Source organism: Python bivittatus, unplaced genomic scaffold, assembly GCF_059951505.1.
Source record: "Python bivittatus isolate LINGU-HERP-01145 unplaced genomic scaffold, Pbiv_v1 ctg000610_np1212, whole genome shotgun sequence".
Lineage (NCBI taxonomy): Eukaryota > Metazoa > Chordata > Lepidosauria > Squamata > Pythonidae > Python > Python bivittatus.
Window position 1 is genome coordinate 1,221,420 of NW_028277088.1, and position 12,931 is coordinate 1,234,350.

General features: G+C 49.0%; 1 protein-coding gene across 11 annotated transcripts in view; it reads left to right on the plus strand.

Annotated features, from left to right (window-relative positions):
• LOC103067101 (uncharacterized) overlaps nucleotides 1-12,931 on the plus strand; it is a 155,405-nt gene that overhangs the window by 47,097 nt on the left and 95,377 nt on the right. For all 11 annotated transcript variants that reach the window (XM_088150790.1, XM_088150781.1, XM_088150785.1 and 8 more), the window contains exons 3-4: nucleotides 2,064-2,327; nucleotides 11,044-11,112. In XM_088150790.1, coding sequence (XP_088006916.1) covers nucleotides 2,090-2,327; nucleotides 11,044-11,112 — 307 coding nt within the window. In that variant the 5' untranslated portion in view covers nucleotides 2,064-2,089. The remainder of the gene's footprint in view (nucleotides 1-2,063; nucleotides 2,328-11,043; nucleotides 11,113-12,931) is intronic.

Genomic DNA, 12,931 nt, shown 5'->3' on the forward strand with positions numbered 1-12,931 from the left:
TGCTCGGTCTTCATGTACAAGAAGGTTCTACCTGGCTTCTGTCCATTCTAGCCATGCCAGGGTGGCTTGCCCTACTTCCTTTGGGCTCAACCAAGGAAAGCTTCCAGTGGGTTGCTGCAGTGCCCATAAAATTGTGGGATGGGCACTCCCTTGGAGCCGAGAAGAGATTTGTGGCCTTCTTTCAGTAACGACCTGATTGAATCCCCCCGCAACTATTCAGGTCTTTTTAAAGGATGCACACAACTGCACTCTAGATATAAAAGATTATACAGTTTTGTTGTTAAACTATCTTTGTTGCTCACGCGATCTGTTCTTTGGTCTCCCCAGAGTGAGAGTCTCTGGATTAGATGTTGTGTTGGTTTTCCAGCCTGAATCGGTGCTGGCTTCTTGCTTTGGGAGTCCGATAGACCCTCAGGAGTTCATCTCCCTGGTTCTTCTCCCTTTGTACTTGTTGTTTATCCTTCTGTCTCACTGCTTTCTTCAGCACCTTCTTCTGCGTGCATCTGGAAAAACGTACATCTAAAGGCCTTTCCTCTGCATTCCCACCAGCCCTTCCTGATCTGGGCGAATCAGTTTTGCACGGGAGACGGTTTGGTGGCTTTCTTGAACCAGGTTGACCCCAGATTCTCTTCACAGTCATTCAGGTGTTGAAACTTGACCCCTCCAGTCTTAAGGTTCTTGAAAACGCACGGACAGTGGGGACCAAACAGTATCTAATGAGGAAGAAACAGCAAATTATTTTGGTAAATTGGTGGAGGTATCAGCAACATCCAGTTTGTGCTGAATAGACGCTGGGGAGTGACCTGATGGGCTCCTGGAGCATGGGGGAGAGGCAGCTCTCAGTGTGTAAACAATGTTGGCTTAAAAAATAGATCTCTGGAAGGATGCCGCAGGCTCTCCTCTGCCCAAGGGATAAATGGGCCTTGGTCCCTTCTGTAGAGTTGTTATCCTCCGTCCTGTCAAGAAAGCTGAGCTACAAGCTGAGCTAGGTGCCAGCAGCTAGGTCCCCTTGGCTGATTTCATAAAAAGTAGGATTGGACCAGGTTAAGACTTGGATGGGGCACTACCAGGAAAGCCCATGGTTATAGGCTAGGTGGGAAGCTGAAGACCCACCCAGAAAGAAGGCAGTTGCTAACCACTTGGATTACACTGCCAAGGAGGGGGCTGTCTGTGGAGTCCCCCACGGTCAAGCTTGACTTACGGGAGCCTTCACCTCTATTCTCCATAAGGAAAGCTTTGGCAGACAGGGAAAGGATGCTGGTTCCTGCCCACCCCACCCTTTCATTTCTGCAGCTGAAAAAGAATGAATGGCACTCACTTGGGATATTTTTGTGGGGCACATTTATTTTCTCCCACCACCACACTCTTTGGAATGGCTTTCCAAGACGTACAAAGCGGGGCAAAGCCATCCTGGCCCTCAAGCCACATGGAACCGCTGGTGAGAAAAAGGCTCTGTCTGGAGGGCCGCGGGAGCTGTGGCACCCCAGATAGGCTGCTGCATTGGCATTGCCCTGTCGTGAAGCTGGAGGCCTTTCCATGATACTTTGGTCTCAGACTGGATCCTCTGGGGGGGCTAACACTCACCTGGACAGCTTCTCTGAACATGGGGGGCACATCTCTTGTTATCCTCTTTGCATCATAAGCTCCCTTGCAAATCCTTCGATTGAAAGCAAAATATCAACTGTTGCAGTAATGAAAATGAAACGCTGTGGCGTCTCACTGCTTCTGGCATTTGTGGCAGAGGTTTAAGGGGGCCTATAGATCACTAGAGGTCTTAAGCCCATCACTGGTAGACAAGATCTCTTTTGGGTTGTTTGTGGTGGATGGGAGGCTGGCCACAGGGTTGGACCAGCCCAAACTAAGTGCCTTTTAGTTTGTTAGTAATGCCCAGATAGCCCTGAGTGCCCAGACTGTCCTAGTTTGTTGGTCTGACCTCTCATTCTCCTCCTTCTCCTCCTCCTCTTCCTCCTCTTCTTCCTCCTCCTCTATCTTCTCCTCTATCTCCTCCTCCTCCCCCCTTCCTTCATTCCCCTTCTCCTTCTCCTTCTCTTCTTCTTTCTCAGTGTTTTGTTGGGAAAGGTGTTGGAACATGGCCGGCATGGAGCACAATCTCAGCCTGGCAGATGCCCTGAGCGAGCCACCACCACAGATTGAGGAGGAGGTGAAGCGGGATTTCATCGCCAGCCTGGAAGCAGAGAAGTTTGATGATGTGATCGGAGAAAAGGTTGGCAAGACAGACTATGTCCCTCTCCTAGATGACGACGACCCAGACGCCGGAAACCAGGAGGCCAAAGCCAAACCGCGTGCCGAGAACGTTCCCAGGGAGCGTAAGTGTCTGAACATGGCTGGGTGAAGGGCAGGCCGAGGGTGGCGTGGTCAAGAGCAGGAGAGGTCTGGTTCAGCCTTGTGATCCTGTCATGCTATCTAGAGAAACTGGCCAGAAGCCTGTCTGGGAATTTCCTTATTTCCTTTCTCCTGCGGGCACCTTCTCCTGGGCTGGAACGTGGAACGTTGCAGAAGCTCAGGAACAGAATAGGGATAGACGGCCTACAAATTTCTGATGGATCTACAGCAGTGTTTCTTGACCTCGGCCACTTTAAGAGGTGTTGGACTTCAACTCCCAGAATTCCCTAGCCAAGGTTGAGAAACACTGGCTTACTGGATCAACACCACCCACCCTACCTTACTGCATAAGGGTGCAAAAGATGGAAGGTCCTCCATATCCCCTGCCAGGATTACATCCGAGGCCGTATCTGCTTTGGAAGGCTTAAGAGACAAAATAGGTACCGTAAAGCCTTTCAGATATTTAAGGTCCCCAGTTTCCCCATTAGAAAAGTCAAGGTGGCAGCTGTGACCTTGTGATTGAATCCCTGCCCCTCTTTTACCTGGGTTGCATGCTTAGAAAGGGGGCGGAACTTCGGTCGCACAGCTGCAGCTTCCATCTTGATGTTTTAGACCCCCCTGCGCAGCAGCCTTGCTCCACAAATGCCTCCCTTTCTCTCTGTCCCGTACCCCACCTGATCGCTCCCGAGGTCACTTTCCTCCCTCTATGTTCAGGGCTAAAATGCTTTGCTTTTCTGGAATGTGGCCTGCCTAGAGGGTCGGTCTTCCTTGCCTGACTTCCCTAATCCATTCATGATGTACCTTTGACATTCTCTATGGCACAGAGGTTACATCGGGGCACACACAGACCTCTTTTGTCCCTGAAAAAGTAGCCCCTCAGCATCCTCAATCTCTTTTCCCCCACAAAGACTTTGAGCAGAGTGGCTCAGGATGCAGAGTCACAAGGCAGGGATGGACAGAGCTGGCAGCAGATCAGAGCTGCATTGCTCCGCCTCTTCTTCCTCTCTCCCTCTCACCAGCTCTGGAAGGACCAAGGAAGCTGCCCCCAGAGGGGCAGGCCGGTCTGGTACCAGGCTGGGCCCGCACATCTGGCATTTGCTCAATCATGGCTCATGGACCACGATCAAGCAAATGTGCCATAGAGAATGCCCAGCAGACCAGGGTGTTAGGGATGGGTTCATGCGTCCCGGTAAACCACGTGGTGCCTCGCATCGTCCATCGTTGGGGGGTGGGCAGGATTGCAAGAAACAAGACCAAAGGCAATGGCTGAGCCCCACCTTTTACATCTGTACTCCTCCTAAAGCTTCGTTTTTCCCACTTCCTGCAAAATTACGTACTGACCTAAACACAAAACAACTCAATTCCTTTTCCCGTTCCTAGGTGAGCTACTCGGAGCTCACGGCTGTCTTTCTACAAAGGGCTAAACTTCCTTAGTTTTAGCTACGTGGGGTGTGTGTGTGGTTTGTTGTGTTGCTTGAACCTGGTCTGTTCATTTAGCTTATAATTCAGGATATCAGTTGAACCCCAAAAATGGGTTAATTTTTCTGGGGTGAGTAAAAATACCTAGACCCCTCTTCCATTTCCTGTGTCTAGAATTTCTTCCGTTAGGCAATAAAGCTTGAAGCCCTGTTCCAAGGAACTGTTATTTACAGAGTCTCTCTTTAAAAGTAAACTGACATTGTGGGTTAGGATGTATAACCATCACCATCCGGGAAGGCAGGGGGAGAATGATGAACGGTATGTCGTGATGTTTGCAACACAAATTTCAGCCTTTTGTGCTTGCACTGCAATGCAGGTTTGGAAGGACGGAGCACGTGTTGTGATATCGCAACATGGGTTTTGTAACTTTGGGGCCATCCTGATTAGGGATAACCTTATGGAAGCCCAACTTCACACTGTCTTAAAGTGCCCAAATGGGAAAGTCTAAAGTTAATTTATGATAGTAAAACCAAGATTGAGCCCTTGGAGAAGGAAAAGGGAAGGATGCAAAATTCTGAAGGGTCTATCAAAGTTCTTGGAGCTCAGATCAACCGTGGTAACCTTCTAGACCAGTGTTTCTCAACCTCGGCGACTTTAAGACAGCAGCATGCTGGCTGGGGAATTCTGGGAGTTGAAGTCCACATGTCTTAAAGTTGCTGAGATTGAGAAACACTGGTGTAGATGTTCTGGAAGAGTTGGGCATCAAGGGCAGTTTTATGGTGGTTCTGCTCCTTCCTGGGTGGTGAGAGGAGAGAAGAGAAGTCATCCCGTTGAGTGTTTTTTGGGGGGTGCCCCAAGGATTAAAATCTGTTTTGCTGGTAATCCAGGCGTAAGGGAGAGATGAGTTCCTAGGAATGGGACTCAGAGGGTCCAGCATCACAATCAGCGAGGTTGCCATTTGAGCTGTTAGCTGCATGTGATAGCTGTCCTCCAGTATCAGAAGGGTGGCCCCAGAGAAGAAAGAGTGGGCTTCTTTTTGGCTGCCCCAGGGGCCAGGACCAGAACCAGCGGTTGGAGCTACAAAGGAGGAGGTTCGGGCTAGACCTCAGGAGGAACCTCCTGGCTTTACAGTCAGCCAGAGGAAAAGGCTGCCACGTGAAGTGGTGAGTTACCCTTCCCTAGAGGTCTTCAAGGCTGGGTGGCCATCTGTCAGAGATGCTGCAGTAGATCCTGCACTGACCAGGGGTGAGCTTTGGGTTTTGATCAGGAGGAAAATTGGCTGGCGCCATGGAGTTGCACTGCTGTTGCATCGGTGCTGGTTTGGTGGAGGAACCAATGTGAGGATTCCCCCCCCCCCGCTTTTGGCTTGGAAGATTTCTGGAATAATCTCTGAATTATTCTCCTCCTGGCCATTGCAGTTTATCAGTTTTGCTTGGAGGTCAAGAGGGGTGAGTGGTTGCAGAGACGTTGAGCAAGAGAGAAGGCTGGCCTAGGCAAGGAGCCGGCTCGGGCTGGTGATCTCATTCCTTTTAGACTCCCTGGCTCCGGAATTTTAGGAATGGTTTTCGTGCTTCTCTTTCCTCTTCCTTTTCCTCCTCCTTGAGGCAATCTAAAATGAACTTCTAAGGGGGAAAAAAACAGTATTTCCATGGGTGTAATTATCTGGCTTGCTCTGTTTCCTCCAGGCCCTGTCTTTTAATAAGATATAATAGCGCTGTAATTTAGCAAAGAAACTGTTGAGTGGATATATGGGGATATATTTAGTTCTGCTCTATGAACTCAGATGCTATTTGGGAGTAGGAATCTAAGGGCCGATAATTCCAGCATTTTTCCACAGCTCTGTCCCCTTTCCTGGGGAATATGGCTGTTATATTTTTTTTCTTAGCAACATGAGATTCTTTATCCCAGGGTCTTTATCTCCAGGGTGGGTAATCCTCATTCCGGTTTCTCCAGCGACAACACAGAGTCCCAGACTCCATTTTAAAGCGGCAGGGTTTTTTTGGGCTCTTGGGGAAAATCTCCTAAAATGGGACGTGATGCTTGTGGGAAGAGCGGAGGTTGGCCAAAAAGCCAAAATGGTGGTTGCAACTGTGCAATAAAGCTTTGCCCCCTTTTCTGACGCACCAAGCTTCATTGCACGGTCATCACCGCCATCTTGACTTTTTTGACCCCCTTCCCCATGGGCACGTGTCCTGTTAAAGAAGAAGGAGCATCCGAATCTGGAAATCCACTATCAGAGCTCCAGCGTAATATTCAGTGGACGGTGTGGGCTTTCGGCACCCTCAAAGTCCTGGTTGCATTCCCACGGTCGCTGCTGTTGCTGGAGGCAGAAGCGAAGCAGGAAAGAAGATGACGTCAGGCAGATGTCCTCCTGTCATCCCGGGCCTTTCTAGGGAAGGGAACTCGAGTGGCCGTTTGAAAGGCTGCACCCAAAGATCCGCTAGACTGACCCCCAAACAGCCAGCCCTGCCCCAGTCAGGTGTGTTCTAGGGAGCAAGACCACAGCCCCCATCATCCTCTGCCACTATCTCTTAACCTTGCAGAAGGCTGTAAAGAGCTGTTGGGCCAGGGCAAGTTTGCAGCCCGAAGTTGGCTGCATCGGAGGAGAACGGTCGGGGCGCCTGGTTTTCGCTTCGTGCTTTCGTTGTTCTGGTGGCATTTTGGTTTTGGGCCGCTGCTGTGAGCTGCCCAGAGCTGCGTCTCTTCCAATGAGCCGCCCGGGTGGCTCTTTTAAACAAACGAATAAAGAAACACACATTTCCAGGAGATGACTCTTCTCCTGTTGGAAAAAAAGGCCTTCGGTTTCGCTAGAAGCCGGCTGAATTTACGGACTTTCTTCTTCCCCTGCATCCCTGAATCTTCGCTACGTGTTTTGCTCGGATTTCGTTTTTCCCCAAGAGGCTAATCCGGGGCCGGCCAGCTGCTTTCACGAAGCGGCCGGTGGCATCACAGTTTGGCAGGTTTGGGCTAATCCTCTTAGCCCACCCCTTACGTAATGCCCGAGGGATTTGTTTGCAGAGCGCGCTAAGCTTTCCTCTTGCTTCTGCCAGCCCTGGGGGTACGTTTGAGCTCCGAGCCCCGGCCTCCGATGGAAGAGCATCGCCGTGCCCATGACACAGGTGACTTAAGTCATGGCATTTGCACAGTGACGTCACGGTCACTTGCTCTCCTGGCGGGCACGGAGGGCTCGAAAGCAGAAGACCCAGGCGTTTATTTCCGCCTCATTCCTTTAAATGGGAAGCTGCATGAGAAGAGAATGGGGTTCCGCTAAGAAGACATGTCAAGCCTCCACGTTGTATTATGCCCCCTTTCCTTCAGGAGCTCAAAGCGGGGTACTTCCCTCCTCCTGTTTCCCTCCTCAACAACAACCCTGCTTGGTAGGCCGGGCTGAGAGAGAACCACTGGCCCAGAGGCCACTCCGGACGCTTCTGTGGCTAAGGGTGATCCTGGGTGCCAGCCTGGCACGTGCACCTGGGTGCCAGCCTGGCACGTGGAGGTTTTTGCAGGGGGGGGTGTTCCTTCTTGCAAAGAGGGTGTTGAGCCTTTCTCTTCTTTGCTAGAGTCTCTTTTGAAATAAACTCTTCAACCCCCCTCACCCCCCATATATTGGTACCAAACCGTAGGAGAATGAAAAGTCTCGAATGCCCACCACCAAGGGAGGCTGGGGGCATTTTCTCACAGGTCTGCTTTCTTGCAGCAGAAGGCACCGCTGAAGGCTGAAAAACCCACCAAGGCCTGACATGCCTTTCTGTTGCTCCTCCTCCAACTGCGTGCCCCCCCCAAAAGACAACAGCCCAATTTTTTCTGCAAGTGTTTTGCTTTTCTGGCCGTCTTGCGTATGACTGCTGGATAGAGAAGAGAGCCTTTGTATACGGTAGAAGAGCCGAGGCAGGTTCCACAAAGTCTGCATTTCCCCATTGTTGTTCTCTGGGGAAGAAAGGGGGCTTTAAAAAGCCATCTGGAGCATCCATGGTCTGAGTGCCAGAGGATGAAAACATGGAAGCAGACATGACATTTCTCATATTCGGAGGAGGAGGAGGAGGAGGAGGAGGAGGAGGAGGAGGAGGCAAAGACTCCTAGATCGGTTCTGTTTCAGAACATAAACCGGGCCTAAATGGCCCGCCTTCTCTTCCCCCATCCAACACTGGTATTTATTTACTAGTAATTCTTCCTGTTCTATTTTCCCCATTCTAAAATTGGTCTGAAAATCAGCGATTTGGGGCTGTTTCATTTTCAGGGTGATGAGGAGGAGCAGTTGACTTCCAGAGGCCTCTGAATTTAAATTTAGCAGAGGATTGATTGGGAGGGTGGCCAGGGAGTTTAACCAGGGAGACACACAGCCATGTCTGCAAGCCCTGGTAGGTCCAGAAAACGTTTTCCTGCAATTTCTTAGCTTCTGAATAATTTATTTTGCTTTTTCCTCTGCTTTGGTGAAAGTGAGGAATGCTATGTGAAGTGAAAGGTGAGCATCGTGGGACACACATTCTCTCCCGGATTGCACACTTTTGAATAGTTTTAAATATTAAAAGCCCTGCATATCTTTGTCCTCACTTCAGGTCTCTTGGCATGAATGCTTTATGAAGAAAGTGGTCAGAATTCAGTGCAATTCCTTGGGGGTAGCACATCTTGCATTCAGTTTCCAGGAAGTGAGAATTGCAGCATTATTTTTTCCAGGTGTGGTGGGGGTGTGTGCTGAAGCTGGACCAGAGCTGTTCTTGGGTTGAGGGAACCAAGAAACGCAGCCTCATTTCCAAGAGTGGGAACATGATTTCTTTAAAGGGAAGGAGGGAAGGAAGAATTCACAGTATTCTGTATTGCTCTCTTGTTCGTCAACTTTCTTGGGTGTTCCCTTTTGCATCAGTGCAGTGCACCAGATAAATAATCTGTCAGGCGCTCATATTATCCCCTTTTTTCATAAGCTGTTATGCACCTGCGTCTACTGGAAAAGGTGCCACTGGGGAGGGTGGTCAGGCTTATTTTTGGCCTTGTTTCTGCTTGCTGGAAAGTGCCTCTTTTACGCTGTAAAAATGCTCCTTTTCTCCTTCCGTCTGAAGCAGCCTCTTAGTTGTCTGGAGCAGGGTTAGGGCCTTTGGGCAGCTTGCTCTGTTTGGTGGTCTTCAATCCATTTTTAAAGGGGTTATTTGAATAGATGGGAAGGGGTGGGCTGGGTGGGAGCTTAAAGGTTGGGAAATGAGGAATGACTAGGGAACTTGTGGGTCAGTGCTCCAGATCCTGACCTAGAACTTAAAACAGTGCCAGGGTGGGGGAAGAGTGGGCGGGAAGCGTTGCGAGGGCATATCTGGCACGGACCGTGCCAGTACCCTTCCGCATTTCCGCTGATTCAAAGCATCTGCTTTGAGGATTGGATTATCCGGCGCTGTCCTTTTCTGGCTTGGGGGGGGAGGAGGAGAGCAGTTCTTCGTCTGCCGGGCAGATGAAGCCGAGAGGCGTTCTGGGGTCTGTGTTTTATTTAGCTCGCCTGGGCAGCGAGCGCTGCGGCCTTTTGAAGAAGGTGGATGCATGAATCACCAGGGGGGCCCTTCTCAGCTCGGCTGGCGGATCTGCCGGCTTGATTTATGCCTCCTTGTTGCAGAGGCTGAGGCGCAGAAGAGAACGGTCTCCATGCTTGGGGGAAGGAGGTTTCCGAGGGCCCTTTCTGTAGCCGGAGCAGCCGCATCTCTGGCTCCACCTCCTTCGAAATGGCGAAAATGCATTTAAGAAGGCCAGTGATGAGCTGATCGGGCTGGGCAAAAGCAAAGCCTCCCTCCCTTGAGGTGAACACGACTCCTGATGACACAGCCATGTCATTTTCTTGACCGCGCTGCGGAAGAGGTTTACCCTTGCCTCCTCCTGGCCTGCTTTCAGCATAGCCTCCCATCCCGGTGGTCTCCCGTCCAGTCTTCTTTGCTTGTTGACGTTGGCCAGGCAGATGCTGCCCCCTGGCTGGGCATCTCAGAGGCACAGGGGCATCCTAAGCCGTGCTTGAGGGACTGGGGGGGCTTCTAGCCCCCGACTGAGCAACGGTGCAAAATTCACGGCTGACTGTAAGAACAGTTGAAGGGGCCTCTGGCTTTCCTGAAGGGAAGCAAGCTCCTTTGAGCACCAGCTGTCTTGGAGACTCCTCTAGACAACCATTTGAGTAAAGCCATCCCTGGAAAAGTGTTCCTCCTGCTGCGTTCACACGACACACAGAAGCACAATTGTTTAGCCAAATGTGTCAGGCAAATCCAACCCTCTCTGTGAATCACTGGGTCTGGAAGAGGGGAGCCATTCCCTTGAAGGGCCCCATGGTTCTGCGCTGCTCCCTCGGCACGTTTAAGGGCCACACTAAGATTCTTTCACCGTCAACCAGCTGACTGTTCTTCAGGCTGTGTCACGGCGGGTGGAGTGGGAACATCCAACTTTAGCAGCTTTTCCTGGACAAAACACTTTCTTCGGAGCCATTTCTGTCTAACTTTTAACCCCAACGAGGGGCCATATGTATCGCAAGGCCAGTCGTGGCAGAAAAGCAAACGAGAGTCACAACAATGAGATGGGCGGGCATACAAATTGAAGTAAATAATTCTTTTTAGACACAGAGGTTTTGCACAGCTGCATACACTGGGCTTCCTTTAATTCTTTGGACCACAATTCCCAGTATGCCCAGCTGTGGGCCATGCAGGCAGGGCCAACAATCTTATATTTTATTTTATTTTTATTTTATTTTATTTTATTTTATTTTATTTTATTTTATTATTTTTATTTTTATTTTTTATTTTATTTTATTTTATTTTATTTTATTTTATTTTATTATTTTATTTTTTTATTTTTATTTTTATTTTTATTTTTATTTTTATTTATTTGTTTAATATGCCACCCGGCTCCCGGCGACTCCAGGCAGTTTACAAGATGTTAAAAAAAAATTAAAACAAGAAAACATAAAACAAAAAAGGGCAGGGATGGCAAAGATTACTAATCCAGACAGGAGCAAAGAAAAAGAAGAAAAGGGGGCAGAGTGTTTTAAGCCTCACACGTTGTCACAAGGACTCTTTATTTTGCTTCTCCTCCTCCTGCAGATCTCTCTCTGGGGTGGAAGTAAGAGAACTTTTATAGATGGGATCCCAAATCCCAATCAGAAGCAGTAGACCATGGATAGCCACACCTGGAGGAGAAAGTTGGCTACTGTGCCATCCGTGCAGAAGCACTGACCTTCAGCTGGTCAGATGAAGACTTGGGGGAAAAGAAACCAGGGTCCCTCAGGCCATAAGTGCCCCCCAACTGACGTGGGTGTCTCTCTTCTAGGTCCCTCGGCAACTGGACCGGCAGCTGTGGTTGAGAATGGTGATCACGGACTGGAAGGCAATAGGAAGGGTAAGCATTTTATTGACCTTCTTCACATGCCCAAGAGCTGCTTCCTCATTTCCATGTCGCTGCTGACAAGTGTGTGACGTATCTGTGTGTGTGAAGGGAAATCCTGGAAGTGTGTAGGTTTCTCCTCCTCTTATTCCTTGCCTGGTGGCCTAAGAATGAGATTTTTAATGCACTTGACTTGGATGGAGCACACACTGAGTTCCTTGCAAATCGGTGGTCCTATTCTACAGGTGCCAGCGTGACCCATTTCTGGCACCGAGGGAAAATATTTTTCTGCTGTTTACAGCCTCCATAGTCTGGGATATTTGCCCTCCTTGCTTCCCCGTCAAGCCAGAAGATTCTTCTATTCCTGAGCATTTATTATAAATGTTTGCAGGAAGCTGCCTGTGATCTCTCCAGGGCTGGGATTCTTCCGTCATGCCGGGTTAAAGCCATTTTCTAGCTGACCCATTTGGAAGGATTATTTAAAAATAGCCAAGGCTTATGCTGAGTCCTGTTCCCTTCCTTCCTTGCACTGAGGAGAGGATTCTGTTCTTAACGCAGGGTGCGGGAGTCCAGCTTTCTTCACAAAAAAGCTTTCCTAGAATTAGCTAATGCTGTTCTCTGTGAGGGGGCAAGAACATGTCAAGCAGCCCTTCTTCTCCTTGTCATCTGGAATGGAAGGACAGATTTTTTTGATAGACCAGCTGACAGATAATATTTTGGAATATTCATAGACCACCTTTCGGGACAAAGCCAAACTCTTGTTTTATATGTGTATTTGGGGTATAGAGTATTTTATGTATTGGTTTGCTTGTATTTTTGTGTGTGCATGTATGTATGTGTGCTTTGCATTAATGTACACTCATAATTCAAGTAAAATGCTAAACAGAGCTGCTGTCCTTGATATAAGAAAAGGTTTACCCCTTGCTGGTATAGACCATGGCTTGTCTTCTGCAATATTTTTGCAACATTGCCAAAACCCTTTAGCCTAACCTGGCATCCTCCAGAGATGTTGGACCACAACTCTTATCTTTGAGGTTATGTTGCCCATCTCTTGGTCCTTGCTCTTTCCAGCCTTTCTGACTATATTTGCTAATTTCCCATGTTTCCAAATGATCCATCTTTTCACTGGAAGTTGCCCCCCACAATAGCAGAAAGAGTCCCAGCGATTACCAGAAATCCATGTCTACAGTTGATTCAAAGCAAGACTGAAATTCTGTCTGGGGTAGAAGTAGACCACATGATATGGGGCCTCCCCTCATATCTTGAGGGGAGGCCACAGTCCAGTTCAATTTGCTCAACCCCAGATGACACCACCACATCCTGAATGGTCAGCCTTACCTCCTCTTTATCAACATGGATGGACTGCTCCTTGAGAAACGTAGCTCTGTAGATTCTGTCAGATTGGGGCTCTTGGCAAGCCATCTTCTTGAGGGCCAAAGCTAAGTGCTGGCGAAAATGGAGGTGTTATGGAGTCTTCTGTAATCTCTCTAATAATGCATAGATGTATTTTTATACACCAGCCTTCTCCAAGCTGGTACTCACCAAATGCTTTGGACTTCAAGCATTAACAGTTGCACAACAGCAGATTGTAGAACTTCTAGCCAGCATTGTGAGGTCTGGCCTGTGCTAATCTGTTTAGGATTTGGAGTTGAGCCTCCCCTGTTGCTGCATCTTTTGGGTGTGGCTCTGAAGCGGTTGATACAAGGTCCTGTTTTAAGTAGGAAACATCTTGGTTCCCTAAACAGCTTACCTTGGCTCTTGAAAGGCCTTGGTGACTTTATATCAGTCTTGAGCTTCTATGTCAGCGAAAGATCCAAGGCATCTTGAGGAGGAA